Source organism: Bubalus bubalis, chromosome 3 (genome assembly GCF_019923935.1).
Source record: "Bubalus bubalis isolate 160015118507 breed Murrah chromosome 3, NDDB_SH_1, whole genome shotgun sequence".
NCBI classification, from domain to species: Eukaryota; Metazoa; Chordata; class Mammalia; order Artiodactyla; family Bovidae; genus Bubalus; species Bubalus bubalis.
Window position 1 is genome coordinate 69,605,736 of NC_059159.1, and position 23,314 is coordinate 69,629,049.

The 23,314-nt window shown below is 37.8% G+C and overlaps 1 protein-coding gene across 4 annotated transcripts in view; it reads right to left on the bottom strand.

Annotated features, from left to right (window-relative positions):
- GLRA3 (glycine receptor alpha 3) overlaps positions 1-23,314 on the bottom strand; it is a 191,466-nt gene that overhangs the window by 34,271 nt on the left and 133,881 nt on the right. For all 4 annotated transcript variants that reach the window (XM_006060240.4, XM_025281328.3, XM_044939687.2 and 1 more), the window contains 2 exons: positions 11,034-11,171; positions 5,465-5,679 (listed from right to left, as the gene is read on the bottom strand). In XM_006060240.4, coding sequence (XP_006060302.2) covers positions 5,465-5,679; positions 11,034-11,171 — 353 coding nt within the window. The remainder of the gene's footprint in view (positions 1-5,464; positions 5,680-11,033; positions 11,172-23,314) is intronic.

Sequence of the window (23,314 nt, forward strand, 5' to 3'; positions counted from 1 at the left end):
TTTTTTTTTTAGAAGAATCAGAACTGGCAATAGTGAATATGAATACTTCATTTTCCTTCCCATCCCCTGCCTTTTCAGTGTAATGCCAATAGACCTCCGTGTGTCCACATAATCATGGTATCCAATTATAAATAACTCAGTTCAGTTCAGTTCAGTTGTTCAGTCATGTCCGACTCTTTGCAACCCCATGAATCACAGCATGCCAGGCCTCCCTGTCCATCACCAACCCCCAGAGTTCACTTAAACTCACGTCCATCGAGTCGGTAATGCCATCCAGCCATCTCATCCTCTGTCGTCCCCTTTTCCTCCTGCCCCCAATCCCTCCCAGCATCAGAGTCTTTTCCAATGAGTCAACTCTTCCCATGAGGTGGCCAAAGTACTGGAGTTTCAGCTTTAGCATCATTCTTTCCAAAGAACACCCAGGGCTGATCTCCTTTAGAATGGACTGGTTGGATCTCCTTGAAGTCCAAAGGACTCTCAAGAGTCTTCTCCATCACCACAATTCAATAGCATCTTTGGCGCTCAGATATCAGTTAGATTTATATTATCTAATCATCGTAATCACTTCTATAGCTGATGATTTCAAGAGAATAAAAGTTAATATGAAAGCTATTGTGATGTTTTCTAAGAACCATTGTTTTTATTATACTGCAAGGTAGACACATGCAATATTTAATACCTTTTTCATTAATTTGGTGATTCTCAGGGGCACATATGATTCTTCATAAATAAAAAGTAATTCAACTGAGTTTTTACATTCTTTTTAGAGGGACAAAAAATGGCATATTCTTGCCTTTTAACTTAACTACTAAGCAAAGTTTAAAAACTCACGTTTACTCTATAGAGGTGTATCACATTCCGCATGACATTTACTCTATAGACCTGTATCACATTCTGAGGATAAAAATATGTAAAAAATAGACTATCCTCTCAAAAAGCTACTCCTGGTGGGTTTCACAGACAGACCGAATAAGGGAAGATACCACTGTATACCTAGACTTTCCTGGAGTTTCCTAAAGCAGTTCTTTCTAGAATCATAGTTTATAAATTAAAATTATATTTTGTCCCTCTTATTATTTCCTCTATTCCTACCCATCTCAATACTGAATAAAAAATATATTGAATAATTCCCTGTGTCAAGATCTTAACAACATATTAGTATAAATCAAATATATACTCAAAATAGTTTAATGACTATCACTACTCTCTCTTTCACCTGGGTTAAAATCTAATTCTCCCAAGGAGTATTGCTTTTCCACATCTAAAAAAAAATTTCACAAAATGTTGGTAATCTCAAAGAGTTTGTGAGAAGGGTTTTGAGGTAAGTGGGTCTAGGCTGTAACTAAGCTGTATAACCTTTCCTTGTGCATGAGGGAGACAGAGTCCTAGAGGAAGAAAGGAGGGAAGACACTTTGAATATACAGTATATACACTAAAATATACTTTGAATATACTTCCTCCTCTTTCTGGACTTTCATTTGCTCTTACAAGAATCATCTCTGGTGTGCTTCCCTATCAATCTGTAGTTCACTCCTTGAAGTCTTAGGCCTGAATGTCCCTGGTCAGAACTTTGGAAGTTCTGACTTTTTGACAATTCAATGTGGCTATCATATACATCTCAAAGTTAACATGCTTAACCATAGAACTAATACCTCTTTGACCTTCCTCATGAGTAAATATTACCACTACATGCCATTACCCAGCAGAAAGCCACTTTTGACTCCTGATTTTCCCTTAATCCTCAAAATTCAGTTCAGAAGCAAATCCTGTCTCTTTCACCTGCAAATATATTTTCTCTAAAAAAAAAAAAAAAACCTACATCTTTCTAACTCCACCTGCGATGCTTCATCTCTGCAGGTAGCAACCTAGTCAGATCACCCTCGGCTCTGAGCTATCGTTTTCATGGTAGCACCTCTGCTTCCATTTTTACCTCTTCTATCTGATCTTCACATAGAAATGAGAGTGATCACTCCTCTCAATAAAATCCTCCCAAAATCCATCCAAAATAAGCTTTATGCTTACCAAGTTTTATAAAACCCCCCATGACCTGGCTCTGTGATCACCACCATTTTTCCTCACTCATTCTACTCCAAATAAATCATGTTAGGAAGCATTCCTAAGGTTTTCTAACTTTGAAAACTTGCTGGCAGTAGGATGCGTTGTTACCCTCTTCTGGCCACCTACTGCCGGCACTGCGGAAATGCCCGATTGCTCCAAGCTCCAAGAAATGAATCACAGGAGTTTTCTTGCTTTGGGCTATCATACTCCTGATTTATGAGACTGTTGAGGCCAGTGCAACAGGAAATTTCAGAGAGGAATCTCAGGTCTATAGTTCACGAGGTGCTGGCTCAAGTACATTCTCAGAGATTTTCTACTTTGACTTTTACTTGACATATTTCCAAGCTCCTTCTTATCTACAGGAGATGTACTGGCACAGAGCCTGACAAAACACTCGGTGATGGTCATAAATTAGTGATTTATCATTTCTTCCTCCCACATCTGATAATCCCCTATTGTTTTCCTGAATTTAATTTTGCTTTCCTCCTTGCTAGATTTTGTCAGTAGGAGAATGGTGGATGTTTCCATGGCAAGATTTTCAGGCATCTGAGGGTTCTTTTGTGAGGGTGAGAATAGCAGATCTTAAGGGGTATGGCTTCACACTTCTATTCCTAAATCCAGTGTGAGCCCTTGCCCTTTGCCTTTCCAAATCACAATATCAGGAGTGCATTTTTTTAAGAGACATTCTACCCTTTTGAATGATCTCATTCAATAGGAAAATTTTTGTTTACTCTCAGACTTCAGCGTATGCCATCCTGAATTCCAATGTACATAACTGCTGCACATAACCTGTGCCTTAAATATCACAAAGGCTAAGATAATTACTAACTCTTAAGATATCTGTTTGCTAATCAATTCTTTTTTATGGGTCAAGAATAAATCTGCTATCATACTTCCAGTGTCTCTATGATCTGAGAGATAGACTTTGTATACATCTATGTATGTAATGTAACTGACTTCATACTTGAAAATTTACTCCTTCCCTGAGATCATGATGAAATTAATGCCTTTAAAAAAATTTCTTGAGAAAAAGAATGAAGTCATCTCAGACCTTTCTTCCTTTAAAAAAAAAGAAAAACCTCATGTCTCCATTCTGTTTCTTTTTAATTTCTTTCTTTCTTTATTTCTGCTTCATCCACTCACCCCTTCATGCTCTCCTAATTCTACCTTAATCTCTTTATCCAGATGTGTTTATGCTGTGCCTCATAGAATCTGTAGTTTCCTTAAACAGATCATTAAGTACCCCCACTTTCTGGATAAAAACTTATGGAATGAATGAGCTTTCATTTCTGTTTAGCTCAGTGAGGAAAATCAATGAGTAAACTGGTAATTTCATTTACAAATCGACTATGGAACTTCAACTATTACTCAGAGCCCTTGAGACATTTATACGTGTATAAATAAGCACCTAATATTATAAGCAGATTTACAGTTTTCACTTGGACAATATTTTATAAAACACTAGTTGATATGGATTATTTTGAAAATACAATTATATGTTAATAAAAGTAAACCTTATTTTGAAAGACAACCATTCAGTCTTAGCAAGGCAGAGTGAGCATTGCTAAATATTAATTCTTTCAATAGTAAGTAACATTTTTAATGATAAAATATTCTGCCATCAACTTTTACTTATTTAGATATTTAACTGAATAAATTAGTCAGAGATGCAATTCATAGTAAGGGGTAAAGGAAGCCATGACAGCAGATTTATAATTTACTTGGCATAGTGGGAAAATAGCATCAAGAAAAGTTAATATGATTTTTTTTACATTAATGTACATCATTGTAATGAAAAGAATAGTGGAGCTTGTTGGAGGCCAGACAGGATTACTTTATTTAGATAGTAGAAATTTCTTTCTTAGAAACCATTTAGGCAAAGAAAATAATTTTCTGTTGCTGTGCTGCTAAATGGATAAAAAGGACTTCTATGTTTTATTTCACCACATCTTAAAAAAAGACAGTACTGGGTCTTTTACAAACCTCATACAGGAATAGTTTTATTTTAATTCTGGCCGCTCAGCACAGACTGAAATATTATGTATTAGATAAGTTTTTCTTTTTATTGACCTATGGCTGCTCAAAAGCCAAAGCAAACACACGTACAAAAAAGTAAACACTGTATTTGGCCCAGGGTGTAAGACTACGGGCATTTTCATACAATACTTGTGGGAGTATAATTGCTATAAATTTTTCTCAAGGGAAATCTGGCAATACAGATCAATGCATACAGCTATCAGTGCAACAATTCCAGTTCTAAGAATTAATACTAAGAAAATAATACAAAATGCATGTAGAGTTATATATTCATGTATCTATATGTGTGTGTACACACTTGCACATATATATTCATGTATATAACAATTATATAAATGTTCACTATTTTTTTAGTCCTAATAGAGAGTGCATAGATTGTTATGACACATCTATACAGTGGAGTCATATACTGCCGTTTACTCTATAGATTTAATTTACATGCAAGTTTGATATACTTCTAAATATTTAAAAATCTATAGATAATAAATTCTATCAAGCATAAGAGTATTACTGATGTTTAAATAATTGGGGGTCATAACACAAACTATGGATAAGAGATATCATTGTTTGGTAGAATTTTTTCCTTCACCTATGTCTCTGTTTTATAATTTTTTTCTGCCTTGATTATATATTACTTTAAAAACTGGTGATGAATACAGATCTTCCTCAGTTTATGATGGGGTTACATCCAGATAATCCCACTGTAGGTTGAAAATAACCTTAAGTTGAAAAAGCATTTAATACACCTAACCTATGAACGTCATAGCTTAAGCCAGCCTACTTGAAACATGATCAGAACACTTAGTGGGCAAAATCATCAAACTCAAAGCCTGTGTGCTCAGACGCTCAGTCGTGTCTGACTCTTCGCGATGCCATGGACTGTAACCCACCAGGCTCCTCTGTCCTTGGGATTCTCCAGACAAGAATACTGGAATGAGTTGCCATTTCCTCCTACATGGGATCTTCCCAACATTTTATAATAAAGTATTGACTATTTCATGTAACTTATTGAATACTGTACTGTCAGTAAAAAAACAGAATGGCTGTCTGGGTACAGAAGGGTTATGAGTGTATCCACTGTTTATTCCCCTGATCACATGGCTGGTGGGTGCTGTAGATGCCATAACCCAGCATCCTGAGAGCAGATACCATGCAACACTGGCCCAGGAAAAGATCAAAATTCAAGGCTGGAGGTGTGGTTTCTGCTGAATGCTTGTCACTGTCACACCATACAAAAGTCCAAAAAATTTAAGTCGAACTGTCATAAATCAGAGACCAACTGTAAATACACTGAAAAAGATCTGGCAAAAATAATGCCACATATACAAATGAGCACACGCATGAGTGTCTGCCCTTTCAGGGCACTCACCTTTGGTAAGGAAGCCCGTGATCCTGAACTCTGTGTGGTCATGGTCAACACAGTGGTTATTCCCAAGGCTACCCGGGCCGGGGCAGCATCCATGTTGATCCAGAAGGAAACCCAGGAGAGAATGACAATCAGGAGGCTTGGAATGTACATCTGGATCAGATAGTAGCCCATTTGTCGTTCAAGATGGAATCGCACTTCTATACATGTAAACTTTCCTGATTGGTTGCAAAATAAATGCAACAATTGGTAAAAACAGGCCTTCACTATTGCATCAAAGGTCACAATGTTGCTTTCATAATAATTTTGCCTTAAACATTATAATGTTATAATGAAATGGGGTCCTAAGTCATATATGCAAATTGGTTTCTGAAAAAAAAATTTTTTATGTTTATGCTGGCATCTAGAAGCAATGTAATAGAAATGTGCTATTTCAGGAATAATATATAAAATTATTACTTCACATTTTATTAGCACTTCTTAGTTGTCTAGGTACTAAAAAGTCTATTACTTCCCGTGACTCATGTCTGCTTTTGTACCTTCTTTTAAACACTGTACCTTGAGATTCTAGCCAGGATAATTAGGCAAAAAAATAAAAGGCATTTAGATTGAAAAGTAAGTAGCAAAACTATCTCTGTTTAATGGCAGAAGCCATTAACTTTGTACTTAGAAAATCCTAAAAAACCCATTAAAAATCGATTTGAGCAGAAAAGCTCATCGAGGTTACAAGATACACTACCAGTATAGAAAAAGCAATTATGTTTCTGTACACTAGCAATGAATAATCCAAAATGAACCAAATAAAATAAAATATTTAGAAATAAAGTTAACAAAAAGTTCAAAACTTATACAATAAAAAATAACAAAACAGTTGAATAAAATTAAAGAAGATTATAAAAAAAGGTCATTGTGCAGCCATTAATCAGAAGACTTATATGGTTAAAACTGCAATATTTCCCATCTTGATTTACAAGTTTATTGCAATTTCTATCAAAATCCTACCTGGTTTTTATGTAGAAATTGACAGGCTGATCTTAAAATTAGTATGAAAATGCAAGTGAAGTCGCTCAGTCGTGTCTGACTCTTTGCGACCCTGTGGACTGTACCCCGCCAGGCTCCTCTGTCCATGGGATTCTCCAGGCAAGAATACTGGAGTGGGTTGCCATTTCCTTCTCCAGGGGAAAATGCAAGGGACCTACAATAGCCAAAAATAGCCTTGAGGGGAAAAAAGAACAAATTTGGTGAAGTCACACTTTGTAATTTCAAGACATGCTGCAAATTTACAATAATCACAAACTGTGGTACTGTGGAGAAAGGAATGGCAAACCACTTCAGTATTCTTGCCTTGAGAACCACATCAACAGTATGAGAAGGCAAAATGATAGGATACTGAAAGAGGAACTCCCCAGGTCGGTAGGTGCCCAATAGGCTACTGGAGATCAGTGGAGAAATAACTCCAGAAAGAATGAAGAGACAGAGCCAAAGCAAAAACAACACCCAGCTGTGGATGTGACTGGTGATAGAAGCAAGGTCTGATGCTGTAAAGAGCAATATTGCATAGGAACCTGGAATGTTAGGTCCATGAATCAAGGCAAATTGGAAGTGCTCAAACAGAAGATGGCAAGAGTGAACGTCGACATTCTAGGAATCAGCGAACTAAATTGGACTGGAATGGGTGAATTTAACTCAGATGACCATTATATCTACTACTGTGGGCAGGAATCCCTCAGAAGAAATGGAGTGGCCATCATGGTCAACAAAAGAGTCAGAAATGCAGTACTTGGATGCAATCTCAAAAACAACAGAATGATCTCGGTTCATTTCCAAGGCAAATCATTCAATATCACTGTAATCCAAGTCTATGCCTCAACCAGTAACACTGAGAAAGCTGAAGTTGAATGGGTCTATGAAGACCTACAAGACCTTTGAGAACTAACACCCAAAAAAGATGTCCTTTTCATTATAGGGGACAGGAATGCAAAAGTAGGCAGTCAAGAAACACCTGGGGTAAGAGGCAAATTTGGCCTTGGAATACAGAATGAAGCAGGGCAAAGGCTAATAGAGTTTTGCCAAGAGAACGCACTGGTCATAACAAACACCCTCTTCCAACAACACAAGAGAAGACTCTACACATGGACATCACCAGATGGGAAATCAGATTGATTATATTCTTTGCAGCCAAAAATGGAGACGCTCTATACAGACAGCAAAAATAAGACCGGGAGCTGACTGTGGCTCAGATCATGAACTCCTTATTGCCAAATTCAGACCTAAATTGAAGAAAGTAGGGAAAACCACTAGACTATTCAGGTATGACCTAAATCAAATCCCTTATGATTATACAGTGGAAGTGAGAAATAGATTTAAGGGACTAGATCTGATAAATTGAGTGCCTGATGAACTACGGATGGAGGTTCATGACACTGTACAGAAGACAGGGATCAAGACCATCCCCATGGAAAAGAAATGCAAAAAAGCAAAATGGCTGCCTGGGGAGGCCTTACAAACAGCTGTGAAAAGAAGAGAAGCGAAAAGCAAAGGAGAAAAGGAAAGATACAAGCATCTGAATGCAGAGTTCCAAAGAATAGCAAGGAGAGATAAGAAAGCCTTCCTCAGAGATGAATGCAAAGAAATAGAGGAAAAAAAACAGAATGGGAAAGACTAGAGATCTCTTCAAGAAAATTACAGATACCAAGGGAACATTTCATGCAAAGATGGGCTCGATAAAGGACAGAAATGGTATGGACCTATCAGAAGCAGAAGATATTAAGAAGAGGTGGCAAGAATACACAGAAGAACTGTACAAAAAAGATCTTCATGACCCAGATAATCACGATGGTGTGATCACTCACCTAGAGCCAGACATCCTGGAATGTGAAGTCAAGTGGGCCTTAGGAATCATCGCTACAAACAAAGCTAGTAGAGGTGATGGAATTCCAGTTGAGCTATTTCAAATTCTGAAAGATGATGCTGTGAAAGTGCTGCACTCAATATGCCAACAAATTGGAAAACTCAGCAGTGGCCACAGGACTGGAAATGGTCAGTTTTCATTCCAATCCCAAAGAAAGGCAATGCCAAAGAATGCTCAAACTACCGCACAATTGCACTCATCTCACATGCTAGTAAAGTAATGCTCAAAATTCTCCAAGCCAGGCTTCAGCAATACATGAACTGTGAACTTCCAGATGTTCAAGCTGGTTTTAGGAAAGGCAGAGGAACCAGAGATCAAATTGCCAACATCTGCTGGATCATCGAAAAAGCAAGAGAGTTCCAGAAAAACATCTATTTCTGCTTTATTGATTATGCCAAAGCCTTTGACTGTGTGGATCACAATAAACTGTGGAAAATTCTGAAAGAGATGGGAATACCAGACCACCTGACCTGCCTCTTGAGAAACCTATTTGCAGGTCAGGAAGCAACAGTTAGAACTGGACATGGAACAGCAGACTGATTCCAAATAGGAAAAGGAGTACATCAAGGCTGTATATTGTCACCCTGCTTATTTAACTTCTATGCAGAGTACATCATGAGAAACGCTGGGCTGGAAGAAGCACAAGCTGGAATTAAGATTGCCAGGAGAAATATCAATAACCTCAGATATGCAGAGGACACCACCCTTATGGCAGAAGTGAAAAGGCACTAAAAAGCCTCTTGATGAAAGTGAAAGAGGAGAGTAAAAAAGTGGGCTTAAAGCTCAACATTCAGAAAACGAAGATCATGGCATCTGGTCCCATCACTTCATGGGAAATAGATGGGGAAACAGGGGAAACAGTGTCAGACTTTATTTTGGGGGACTCCAAAATCACTGCAGATGGGGATTGCAGCCATGAAATGAAAAGACGCTTAACTCCTTGGAAGGAAAGTTATGACCAACCTAGATAGCATATTGAAAAACAGAGACATTACTTTGCCAACAAAGGTCCGTCTAGTCAAGGCTATGGTTTTTCCAGTGGTCACGTATGGATGTGAGAGTTGGACTGTGAAGAAAGCTGAGCACCGAAGAATTAATGTTTTTGAACTGTGGTGTTGGAGAAGACTCTTGAGAGTCCCTTGGGCTGCAAGGAGATCCAACCAGTCCATCCTAAAGGAGATCGATCTTGGGTGTTCTTTGGAAGGAATGATGCTAAAGCTGGAACCACCTCATGTGAAAAGTTGACTCATTGGAAAAGACTCTGATGCTGGGAGGGATTGGGGGCAGGAGGAGAAGGGGACGACAGAGGATGAGATGGCTGAATGGCATCACCAACTTGATGGACGTGAGTTGGAATAAACTCCAGAAGTTGGTGATGGACAGGGAGGCCTGGCATGCTGCAATTCATGGGGTTGCAAAGATTCGGACAGGACTGAGTGACTGAACTGAACTGAACTGAACTGTGGTAGTGTTATAAGTAAAGAGGTACAGATCAATGGAATAAAATTGAAAGTCAAGAAATGATCATTTATGGTCAATTGATTTTTAAAAAAGGATTAAGACTATTCAATAGGGAAAGAATGATCTCTTTAATAAATGGTACAGGGCTTACTGGTGGCTCAGTGGATAAAAATCCACCTGCCAATGAAGAAGACAGGGGTTCAATCCCCAATCCTGGAAGATCCCACATGCTGTGGAGCAACTAAACCCACACAGCATAGCCAAAAATAAATAAGTAAAATTATGTTTTTAAAAAAGAAACTAAAGTAAAATAAAAAATAAATGGTACAGGAAAAACTTTGCTTTGTGGAACTTTCTGGAATTTTTTTTCCAAATATTTTCATTCCCAGTTGGTTGTATCTTTGGATATGAGCCCGTGGATATGGAGGACTGGCTATACAATGAAAGTCAGGTAACATTTCTGGAAGTGTTGAGCCCCAAAGGAATCACAGTTACTCTAAGGATGTTAGTGGAAGGGCATTCACTCACCACATGGGAGAAATATGTCAAATGTGGGCAGTTTAAGGGAACTTGTAAGAGTAGGTTAGGAGTTAGAATAGATATTACGGGAATATCCCATGCCAATTGAGAAAAGTGAACAGATAGCATGAATGTACAAGTTTTGCAGTCCTTGATGTTGATAACTGCATCTGATACTATACTTATCCTCAAAGGTAACAGGCTACTGCATCAGTGTGAGTGGTAAGTGCTTAGTAAATATCTTGAAATGCATGACATTATGGCCAAAATAAAAAGTTAGGCAAAAGAAGCCTTCAAAAAAATGTATCTCTTTCCTTTTGTTAGCAAACACAATGTTTATGACCCAGGGAAAGTTAAAAAGTACATTTTACTGCTCACATAGAAATTAAAGGAACTTTTTTGAAAAGAGCATTATTATTTAACTATAGGTGTTTCAAAAAGAGAAATTATTTAAATATAATGGAATTCCAAGCATTTCTTTTGTTCCATACAAACTAATTATATAGCAACATGCAATGAGTCAAAACTTCTGCAAATTTCAAAGATGTCCATTTTCTGCTCGATGACTATAAATAGCATTCAGCTATAAACTGCTGAAATAATTAGCCTAGCACTATAAGAAGCATCTGGATAGCATATAACTACAAGTCATAAGTGTAATAAAGAACACTGAACCCCTACCTGTGTTGTAATGTTTAGTGCAGTATCGTAAATCTTTCTCTTCTTTCAACAGAAACTGGGGTAAAGTGAGTCCTTCTGCCACTTGTACAGGTGCCTCATCTTGCCATTCAAATATGAGATCATTCATTGTGTACCCAACTAGACAAAACATAATAAAAATATTTAGACTGTAACAGGGCATTCAAAGATGAGAAATTGTAACAAATCACTTGTAGATTTCCCATAGAATGAGAAGACCAAATAGTGTCATCTTAACTCTATTGACTGAGCTATGCATTGCACAATTTCAGGCTATGAAGTCTATTCATATGAAACGTTTATCAAATAACATAAGAAAATGTAGTGAGCTAATAAGTACAGCATATACATCCTTTCCTTAGGATAGGCAGATACTGCATTCACTCAATGATTCATTTTGGTTCCAATACACTGGGTCTCCCTCACCTTTTCTCAAAGTATTCAGGGCCCTTTCAAACAAAAGCTGAAATTGTCACTGGTTAGGAAATGATCTGAACTATAACATCCAGGGAGGGAATGTACAGTGCTTTCTTGGTTTAATCATTAACTGCTTTCGCTTATCACATCTGCTTCTCTGTCCTGAGTCCCAAAGTAGACAAAGGGTATTTTAGATAGAAATGTTTGCCATCCAGTGTACAAAAAAATACACAAGTTTGTGGAGAGATTAAACTCTTGTACATGCAATGAGTCAATTAAGAACAGAATTAAATAATGTATTTTGTAGTTAGCCGGCAAATTTTAGTAAATTAAAATGTCCTCTGTCTGTAGAAAGAAAAGAAAATGAAAGTGAAGTCACTCAGTTGTGTCCAGCTCTTTGCCATCCCATGGACTGTAGCCCACCAGGCTTCTCCATCCATGGAATTTTCCAGGCAAGAGTACTAGAGTGGGTTGCCATTTCCTTCTCCAAGGGATCTTCCTGACCCAGGGATCAAAGGGATTGAACCCAGGTCTCCTGCAGTGCAGGCAGATTCTTTAGCAACTGAGCCACCAGGGAAGCCCTCTGTCTATAGTAGTGGTATCTTTTTCTTCCCTGTGAGTGAGAAGCTGTTGAAATGTACACATGAAGGCTGTTGCAGAGAAGGAGTCAATGTGAAATGCAACCTGTGGGGAAAGACGATTGCCAGCATTCACAATGGCCCTGGAGGTAGGCCTCTGAACTAAGTCAGTCAGTTCAGTTCAGTCACTTAGTCGTGTCCAACTCTTTGCAACACCATGAACTGGAGCACGCCAGGCTTTCCTGTCCATCACCAACTCCCAGATCATGCTCAAACTCATGTCCATTGGTCGGTGATGCCATCCAACCATCTCATCCTCTGTCATCCCCTTAGCCTCCTGCCTTCAATCTTTCCCAGCATCAGGGTCTTTTCCAATGAGTAAGTTCTTCCCATCATCTGGCCAAAGTATTGGAGCTTCAGCTTCAGCATCAGTCCTTCCAAAGAATATTCATGACTGACTTCCTTTAGGATTGACTGGTTTGATCTCCTTGAAGTACAAGGGACTCTCATGAGTCTTCTCCAACACCAGAGTTCAAAAGCATCAGTTCTTCAGTGCTCAGCTTTCTTTATAGTCCAACTGTCAAATCCATACATGACTACTGGAAAAAACACAGCTTTGCACAGATGGACCTTTGTTGGCAAAGTAATGTCTCTGCTTTTTAATATGCTGTCTAGGTTGGTCATAGCTTTTCTTCCAAGGAGTAAGTGTCTTTTAATTTCATGACTGCAGCCACCATCTGCAGTGATTTTGGAGCCCAAAAAATTCTCCAAGCAGGCTTCAAAAGTATGTGGACCGTGAACTTCCAGATGTTCAAGCGGGATTTAGAAAAGGCAGAGGAACTATGACTTGACTCGACTTGACTATGAGGGCTATTCCATTTCTTCTAAGGGATCTTGCTGCAGTCGTAGATATTATGGTCATCTGAGTTAAATTTGTCCATTCCAGTCCATTTTAGTTCACTGATTCCTAAAACGTCGATGTTCATTCTTGCCATCTCCTATTTGACACCACTTCCAATTTACCTTGATTCACGGACCTAACATTCCAGGTTCCTATGCAATATTGTTCTTTACAGCATCAGACTTTACTTCCATCACCAGTCACATCAACAGCTGGGTGTTGTTTTTGCTTTGGCTCTGTCTCTTCATTCCTTCTGGAATTATTTCTCCACTCTTCTCCAGTAGCATATTGGGCACCTACTGACCTGGAAGTTCATCTTTCAGTGTCCTATCTTTTTGCATTTTCATACTCTTCATGGGGTTTTCAAGGCAAAAATACTGAAGTGGTTTGCCATTCCCTTCTCGAACTAAGTCAAGGGGTCAGAAAAAGGAAGCAAAAGCTCTAGGTGAATGAAAACAGCAAACACGAGAAACTCCCAAACAAATTCTCTGCTAGTTAATGTTGTAGACAGGAGGCTGTGTGTGTGATAATAGTAGAAATAGCTGGTGATGCACAGATTAGACTGAACAGAGCAATGTGTCTGGAAGGAAACTGATCACCCTCCCTCCTCCCACAATACCTGGAATGGGACGTCCCTGAAAGAGCTGAATCACATCCAGCTGTGGTGGTGGCAACTGGAGCCTGACACCTACCTCACTCACCTGGGCCGTGTGCACCCCTCACAGCATCCACTCCACTGGACATGGGGAAGGTGGTACCAAGGGCGTCTGTGGTGAGAGAGTCTGTGTAGACTGTCTGGGATCCTACTATCAAACATTGAGCAGCAGCTGCTGCCATGTGATAGCTTATTATGGAGCAAGTGTGATTTGGTAGAGGTTGTCAAGTCCTCTAGATTGAGGGGGACACACATGAATTCTGGTTCCCGAACACATATGAGAACCTGCAGGACTGTCTTCCAGATGATTGGACTTAGCACAGCAAAGACTCGTTTACGCTGGGATATATTTCATTAAATCCTGCAATGAATGATTTGGTGGATAATAATAGAAGGCTTTCAATTTTATTTGTAAGTCTCTTGATATAGCCATTGTAAATATCATTTCACCTAGAGAGAAAATAGATGCACATTTCTCAAGGATCAAGAATTAGCAAAATATGCCCTGATTCTCATCTATTTCTAGGTAAACAGGTACTTTATTCTTTCACACATGCAATCCCTAAGGACAAAATATGTGAGACATTTCCCAACTTAGATAAACGGAGAAATGAACTGAAACCCTGTTCTGTTTTTTACATTCTAAATTTTTCTTAGAGTCTTCTGTGAAAAGAAGGTAGCTCTCTGAAATTCACTCAAAGAGAAGCGTTAGTTAGTCTCTGATGCAGTTTATAGGCAACATACATAACTTGCTCTTATAATAATCATCCTCACTAGGTAACTTAATGCTTAGGTATATCCTAACCATGGGGCTTTCCAGGTGGCACAGTGGTAAAGAATCCACCTGTCAATAAAGGAGACACGAGAGACTTGGATTCGATCCTTGGGTCAGGAAGGTCCCCTGGAGAAGGAAATGGCAACCTGCTCCAGTATTCTTGCCTGGGAAATTCCATGGACAGAGAAGCCTGATGGGCTCTAATTCATGGGGTCGCAGAGTCAGACAGGACTGAGCACACTCTCCACATATCCTAATCAGAGTATGCTATTTCCTTAAACTATTTAAGTTTGAAATCAGAAGGAAAATAGTGAGATGGCAAGTTTGGGGAGGTAATACTTTTATTGAGTAATTTACTGGGTGTTCAAGGAAAATAACTGAATGGTAATTTTGCCTCAGTAAGCCTTCAAACGTAACTTTTAAAAGATCAATACTTTTCCACACAGTTCACAAGTGTTTTAGCATCCTTATGTTTTTGGCTGGTAGAACTTTATACAATTCTGGGAACTGCCAAGGTGAACAGACTGGCTAATGAGTTCAAGGCTGTGAGCTGAATTGCCTTGTATCATAGTGAGTTTCATAAGAAGAAATACTTTATTGAGGGAACAAAGACATTAACCCTACATTCAGCCAACAATCTCATAGGGGATTTGCAGGGAAGCATGGAAACAAATGACTCAGTGAAACCAAACACTTGTTTCTGCAACAAGTATTTATTGGGCACTGACAATATGTAAAAGCATCCTACTGGGGATGTCGAGCATATTACCAGGTACAAAGTAAGTGTCATGGGTGAGGTACAATGTGCTATGTGCATTCAGAAGAGGGATCTATGATATCCACGTAAACCTCATTTGAGTTGGACCTTGAAGAAAAGCAAGACCTGTATATAAAGAACATGAGAGAAAGTGAGACACTCATGCAAAGGAAATACTATGATTGGTTGAAAGAAACCACAAATGTCCAAGGTTTATAATAGGAATATCAATAGAGCCAGTTTTTATGAAGAAGCATATGGAATGAAAAGATGAATTAATGTAAGATCATATAAAATTTAATCTCAAGGTTGAAAGTTTGATTTTTTTTAAAAAATTCCCTGTGGGTAATGGTAACCAATTGGAATCTTTTGAGCAGGGGAGTGACGTGACAAAAACTGTGCTTTAGAAACATTACTCTAGTAGAATCTTTTCATGGGATGTACAAGATCCAAACCACTTTCATACTCATAAGACATTATCTGTCTTCTTCATTGTCTTGACATTTGCCCAGATGATAAAATAAAATAAATAAATAAGCAAAACTTCTAGTGTTTAACATAGTTAAAAACAGCGGCACCAAATTAATGCTAGTGGTTATTGTATTGTTTATGGCCACATCTTGCATTATAAACATTACCACTTTTATTTAAGGATGCCCTAAATCCTAGATAAAAACAGTAACAATCACCATCTCATTAAATTTTGACCCCTATGTCAATGTCCTTTTAATATTCTGTGTATCAAAATGGAAAGTATGGATAAAACACTCCAGCTGCACACTCTAAACACAATGGTTGTTTTAAGGAAAAGCACTGGTGTGACTGATTTGCAAGTAAGTCGGCTGGTTTTGCCTGAAATCCTATTTTTACTTGAAAAAATAAATGACTGGCAAACTGTGGTTATTAACCTAGAGGGATGGGGTGGGGAGGGATGTGGGAAGGAGGCTTAACAGGGAGGGGATATAGGTTATACCTACGGCCGATTCATGTTGATGTTTGGCAGAAACCAACACAATATTGTAAAGTAATTATCCTTCAATTAAAAATAAATAAATTTAATTATTAAAAGCTGTGGTTATTACAATTAGGTATATGACCAAAGATTTTCTTGAAAATAAAAGAAGCGAGTGAACCTCGCATGTTGAAGGAAACAGACACTATTTGTTGTCAATGGTAGATTTTGAGCTTTTTATTCAACATTAGACTTTTGGTAAAATTGTTTTTCCATCCCCTAAAAAAATTTTTTTGATGAGCTCAATGGTGATATTAACAAATGTGACTTTTCAATATTGTATAATGTTATGTGTTAAAGTTTGGAATATCTGAATAACTCATTAAGCCACTGTTTTCCAAATGATCAAGGCATAATTTTAAAAATTATGCATATGGTAATGTCACTCTTTCCATACATCTGTAAAATAGATAGCAAATGGGAATTTGCCATATGCCTCAGGAAACTCAAACAGAGGCTCTATATCAATCTAGAGGCGTGGAGTGGGGAGGGAGATGGGAAGAAGGTTAAAAAGGGAGGCGACATATGTACACCTATGGCTGATTCATGCTGAGGTTTGACAGAAAACAACGAAATTTTGTAAAGCAATTATCCTTCAATAATAAATAAATCATGCATAGATAAGAGATCCATTTAATATTCAAGATGGACAAACAGATTTTAATTTACAAGAGTCTGAAGAGTTCATTACAAGTGTATAGCAAAATGATTCATACCAGTTTGAAAAATATATATGTATTTTTTCAGATTATTTTGCTGAATTTTACTGTACACTTGAAACTAATACAATGTTGTAAATCAGCTACACCTCAACAAAATGAATTCACTGCAGTGGTTTCCAATTTCACATTGCAACCAACCTTTAAGAAACTACCACCTCTAGAAACTAAAAGACTTTCCCCCATATTACAGAACTTTCTTCTTTTTAAAGGTTGAATAGTACCCCATTGTTATGTATATACTACATTTTATTTATCCATTCATCTGTCAATGGATATGTAAGTTGTCTCCACATCTTGGCTACTGTGAACAGTGCTGCAATGAACACAACAGTACTAGTATTTTTTCAAGATCCTGATTTTAACTTTTATAATAAATGTCCAGAAGTGAGATTACTGGATCATATGATAGTCTTATTTTTCATTGTTGCAACCCATGGATGAAGCTTGAAAATATTGTGTCAAGTGAAATAAGCCAGTCAGAGAAAGGCAAATAGGGCATGATTTCACATATATGCAGTATCTTAAATTATCATATTCATAGAATCAAAGAATGGAATGGTGATCGCCAGGGGCTGAGGAACGGAGAAATGAGAAAAATCAACAAGCATAAAGTTTTAGTCAAACAAGATGAATAAGCTCTAGACAACTGCTGTATGGCATTGTACTTATAGTCAACAATAATGTACATTTAAAAAATCTGTTAAAAAGCGAGATCTCATGCAAAGTGTTCTAAACACAATATAATACATTTTAAAAAGGTATATTTGCATTCTTGAGAAGGTAAAGAAAAAACTCTCATTCTTCCTCAATGTTTCTTCAGGAAGTCAGAGGTGATATTTTAGTAGACCATTTTGTCAAAATAGGGGGAAAATATAGAGATAAGGGAAAATAAGAAGTTATAGAACTTTTCAGTTTCAAGTCTAAGTCACTGACACACAGCTATGCCTCAGTTCTTTGCTGATATAGAATGTGAGTAGAGTAGGCTTCTCTGACCATCTTATAAAATACTTTTCCTCAGTAAGTCTTTGCTGCTTATTTTTTCCATTGAACTTCTCTCTACCTGACAGTCATGTCTGACTCTTTGTGACCCCATGGACTCCATGGAATTCTCCAGGCTAGACTACTGGAGAGGGTAGCCTTTCCCTTCTCCAGGGTATCTTCCCAACCCTGGGATCGAACCAAGGTCTCCAACATTGCAGGTGGACTCTACCAACTTAGCCATCAGGGAAGCTCTGGCATGGTAGATAGTCACCAACTTTTTATTTGGTTTGTTTCCTATCTAACTTCCTAGAATTTAAACTTTATAGAAGCAGAGATTATTCTGTTTTAATCACCGGCATGTTTTTCCAGTACCTAAAATAGTATGTAGCATATACCAGGAACTTGAATATATATATATATATATTTTCACTGACATATATACACTACCATGTGTAAAAAGCAGAAGAGCTCAGCTAGGTGCTTGGTGATGACCTAGAGGGGGTGGGATGGGGAGGTGATGGGGAGAAAGGCTCAAGAGGGAGGGGATATATGTAAATATATTTATATATGCACTATGGCTGACTTGCATTGTTGTAAGACAGAAATCAACACAACACTGTAAAGCAATTATTCTCCAATTAAAAATTTTTTAAAATAGAAAAGGGTTAATTACTGTTACAGAAGGGTTTCCCTGGTGGTTCAGTGGTAAAGAATCTGTCTGCCAATGCAGGAGATGCCAGGTCGATCCCTGGGTCAGGAAGATCCTCTGGAGAAGGAAATGGCAACCCACTCCAGTGTTCTTGCCTGGGAAATCCTCTAGACAGAGGAGCCTGGTGGGCTGCAGTCCATGGGGTAGCAAAGGGTCAGATACAACTTGGCGACTAAACAGCAGCAACTGTTATAGAGACAGAAAGACTGATCAAAGGAACCAAAGATAAAGTTTAGAAAGATATCTAAGCATGTATAAACATTGAAGAGTTCTGCCACTTGCCTACAGCACTGTAAGAGGTAGGGGGTGTAGAGCATCAAGTGCAACATAGCCATATGAATGTCTATGCGTTGGGCTAAGACATAAGTGTAATCTTGAGAGATTCAGAAAAGCTGGAGCCTGAACTTCTTGAGTGGTACCTCTGGGGCTAGTCAAGAGTGAGCAATGCCAAAAAAATGCCCAATATTCAGCGTTTGGTGGTTTATTGATACCCATACGGAGAAGCAGAAGCATGGCAGTAATAGTCTGATAGATTTGGGTTCAAGACTCTCATAGACCCAAGTCATGAAAGCTATCAAATCATGAAAAGATATGGAAGAAACTTAAATGCTTGTTACTAAGTGGAAGAAGTCAATCAATCTGAAAAGGCTATACGCTATATAATTCCAACTCCATGACATTCTAGAAAGGGTAAAACTATGGAGGTAGTGAAAAGCTCAGTGGTAACCAGGGCCCTGGGGCAAGGAAGGAGCGAATAGGCAGAACAACAAGGATATTTAGGGCAACGAAACTATTCTGTGTGTGTGTGTGCAAGCTCAGTCAGTCATGTCCGATTCTTTGCAGCCCCATGGACTATAACATGCCAGACTCCTCTGTCCTTGGAATTTTCCAGGCAAGAATATTGGAGTGGGTTTCCTATTCTATACAATACTATAGTGCCATTTCCTATTCTATACAGAATACAAGTCATTACATACTTGTCAAAACTCAGAGAATACACACCATCAAGAGTGAACCCTAGTGCAGGTCCATGGATTGTAATAAGTGCATCTCTCTGGTGTGGGGTGTTGACACTGAGGATGTACTTATGTGTGGAGTCAGAGACGTATACAAGAAATTGTTGATTTTTGTTCAATTTTGTCATGAACCTAAAACTGCTCTTAAAAAGTCTGTTCTTAAAAGAAGTTGTAGTTGTTAAATTGTTCATTTTTATATGAACACCAAGTGACTGAACTATAATTCTGTGTGTGTGACAAAGCTGATGTTGAACCAAAAATTGTATTTCATCAAGGCATAACATGTTCTATTTACTGTTTTCATCAGCTAAATTTTTTTTTTAAATTTGAACATTTGAAGAGTTACTTTATAAATCAGCTCCTATATTCTGCAATGGTATTAAACTTTCAGTAAATAGGTTCTCCAAATTTTTGCTGAATTTATTCAAAATCAGTTAGAAATGTTTAGCCAAATTATTTTACAAATGCAGCACTAAAATTTTAGATTCTGAAGCTTTTTAGCAAACAGGAGTTATAAATATGATGCTTATAAACAGTGACACATTGAGATTAATCCCTATACCAGAAAGAGAGAAACACTGAGATCTCAAATGTTGTACAATATTTATTTTTTATTTATGTAATAAATCTATTTTGGAACATCTTATGTGAAGATTATATTGATGGACTGTTTTTAACTGGATAATTTATATTGAAAGTCAATGGAATTCAGAAGGCATATTTTCCAGCAAGTAAATTAGGTGGAGAATTTGAAAAGATTCCTAAATAAAAGTGACTAATTTGACTGAGTTTTGTCCTACAAAAAATTTTTTATAAAAGTTACTCATTGAAGAAAAAGGCAATATCTGTAAAAATATATGGGTTGAACTAGCTAGCTATTAATATTTCAATACAAAGAAATTAAGTTCTGAAATTATCAAATACTTTAGCCATCTCAACTAGAGATTATTTTCTCAGTAAGACCATTATAGTCTATACAGTAGGGTCCACCAATGGCATCAACAATTACAAATTTAGTACAAAAATTGCAGCTTTAAAGATGGCTCTAAATTATTTTGATTTGCTTTTATATACTTTGTATATTTCTTTAGGAAGGATTATATTTTATACATTAGACCTATAGTCATCCACTAATATAAAAAACATCAGTTAATAGATATTACAAAGATACAGTAATTTAAATACTTGCAGTGCCCTTCATTTATCTTCATAAGCCTCCCCATTTTGATGATAAATTATAGGGTCACCTGATGATAAGGAGAAAGATAGAGACCAAGCTGGATGTAATCCAGCTTGAAATCTCCTGTTCTTAACAAACAGCTGGAATTTTAAAAACTAAAGGAAGAAAATGCTCACATTTGGCAGGTGCTGGCAGTCTTTGGCCGGAAGAGATGTTACTCCATTAAATTTTATTGACCTGATATATTTGACTGCCGTGTCAAAACGTATTTAACTAAAACATTGTAATTCATAATGTGTGCATTTCATTTGAATAACTTTACTATAAACCAGACTGTTACATGTGGTTTTAAGTTCTTAGCCTTGTTAAATTATTTTCACTAAAATTCCCTGGTATAAATAACCTATAATGATTATTCTGGGCTTCCCAGGTGGCGCTAGTGGTATAGAATCCACTTGCCAGTGCAGGAGACTTAAGAGATACATGTTCAATCCCTGGGTTGGGAAGATCCCCTGGAGGAGGGTATGGCTACTGCTAAGTCACTTCAGTCGTGTCTGACTCTGTGTGACCCCATAAATGGCAGCCCACCAGGCTCCCCCGTCCCTGGGGGATTCTCCAGGCAAGAACACTGGAGTGGGTTGCCATTTCCTTCTCCAATGCATAAAAGTGAAAGTGAAGTCGCTCAGTCGTGTCCAACCCTCAGCAACCCCATGGACTGCAGCCTTCCAGGCTCCTCCGTCCATGGGATTTTCCAGGCAGCAGTACTAGAGTGGTGTGCCATTGCCTTCTCCGGAGGGCATGGCAAACAACTCCAATTATTCTTGTCTGGAGAATCCCATAGACAGAGGAGCTTGGCAGGCTACAGTCCATGAGGTCACAAAGAATCAGACACTACTGAAGCAACTTAGCACGCACAACCATTATTCTACTAGTATTTTGATTACATTTGTCTTTGAAGACCTAAAATACTTTATCATAGATCATCTGTGTAAACTTTCTGCCTTTCTCTCTTAGGACAATGTTGGAAATAAAATTCCTGACTCCTAATCTGTCTTCTCAAATGACAATCACTCTTATAACTTTGTTCACATTTTTCAAAACTTCACAAACTTCACAAAAGTATCACACCGTATTTTAAAGTTCTTATGAGAAATCTCAACTAGAGTCAGAAAAGGACCTAATTTTGATCCCATTTTAATGAGAAAAAGGTGTATAATTGGTTCTGGCCTGGGAGAGGTATGGGAGGGCTCTTTGGAAAAACACTGTCTGCCTAGTGTTGGAGATTCAGATCTGCTCAAATTTATGAATTGATTAGTTTATTCACCGGAGAAGGCAATGGCACCCCACTCTGGTACTTTTGCCTAGAAAATCCCATGGACGGAGGAGCCTGGTAGGCTGCAGTCCATGGGGTCGCTAGAGTCAGACGCGACTGAGCGACTTCACTTTCACTTTTCACTTTCACGCATTGGAGAAGGAAATGGCAACCCACTCCAGTGTTCTTGCCTGGAGAATCCCAGGGACAGAGGAGTGGGTTGCCGTCTATGGGTCACACAGAGTCAGACACGACTGAGCGACTTAGCAGCAGCAAAAGCTGTGTAAGGTTTGAGTAAAGAATCGGAAGGCACAACAAACCTTTGATTGGACCAAAGTTTTCCTGCCACCTGATATGTCAGTATAACTAATCATTCACAAGAACCAAAAGCTAGGTTAACCTTAGAGAAGGAAGTCTTACATGATATTAGCAAGAGAATCCATTTCAGAATCTTAGTTCCAGAAGCATTTGAAGAGTGTCATTACAAAATAGCAGAAAATTTTAACACGGCTAGAATAAAATTAAAAATTTTTAGTTCAACTTCTTTTCATGGTGAAATATTATAAAATGTCTCTGACTACAATACATTCATTGAAGTACACAAGACAATATAACTAGCATTATGATTACCATAATGGATGTCAAATGTTGAAATTCACATTCAATACATAGAACAACAAAAATGAAATAATAGAATTATTATTTTACAATTTCCCATATAAACAAACTACATTTTTCCTCTCAGGTCTCTTGGAATTTATATATTTTTTTCTATTCTTAATCTTTTTACTTATTTTTAGAACTTTAAACATTGCCAAGTGAAGCAAAAGATAGCTGATGTTTTATTTGCAATAAAAGCCTATATGTGAAAAAAATTTCTATCTAAAATGAAACTGGAGGATATAGAATGAAGAATCTCAGGCATGTATCCTCAGAAAGGAACTTAAGAACTGAGAGACTAATTTTCTGCAAAAGTCTGATTTGCAGAGATGGAGACTTACTCCTGACCAACAAATATCCACCAAGAATGTCTCCCCATCCCCAAGACAATGAACTTCCTGCTTGGACTCCGGCTGGACTTGTCCCTCTTTGCACTCCTTGCCCATAAATAGAATTCCAAGAACAGAACCCTCTATGGACGTGCTTGGAACTTGCTACAGCGTGGATTTCTCGAATTGCATTTCCTCTGCTATTTCAATAAACTCAATTTCTGGTCATTTGAGCTTGCTTTTGTTTACTTCTTTACTT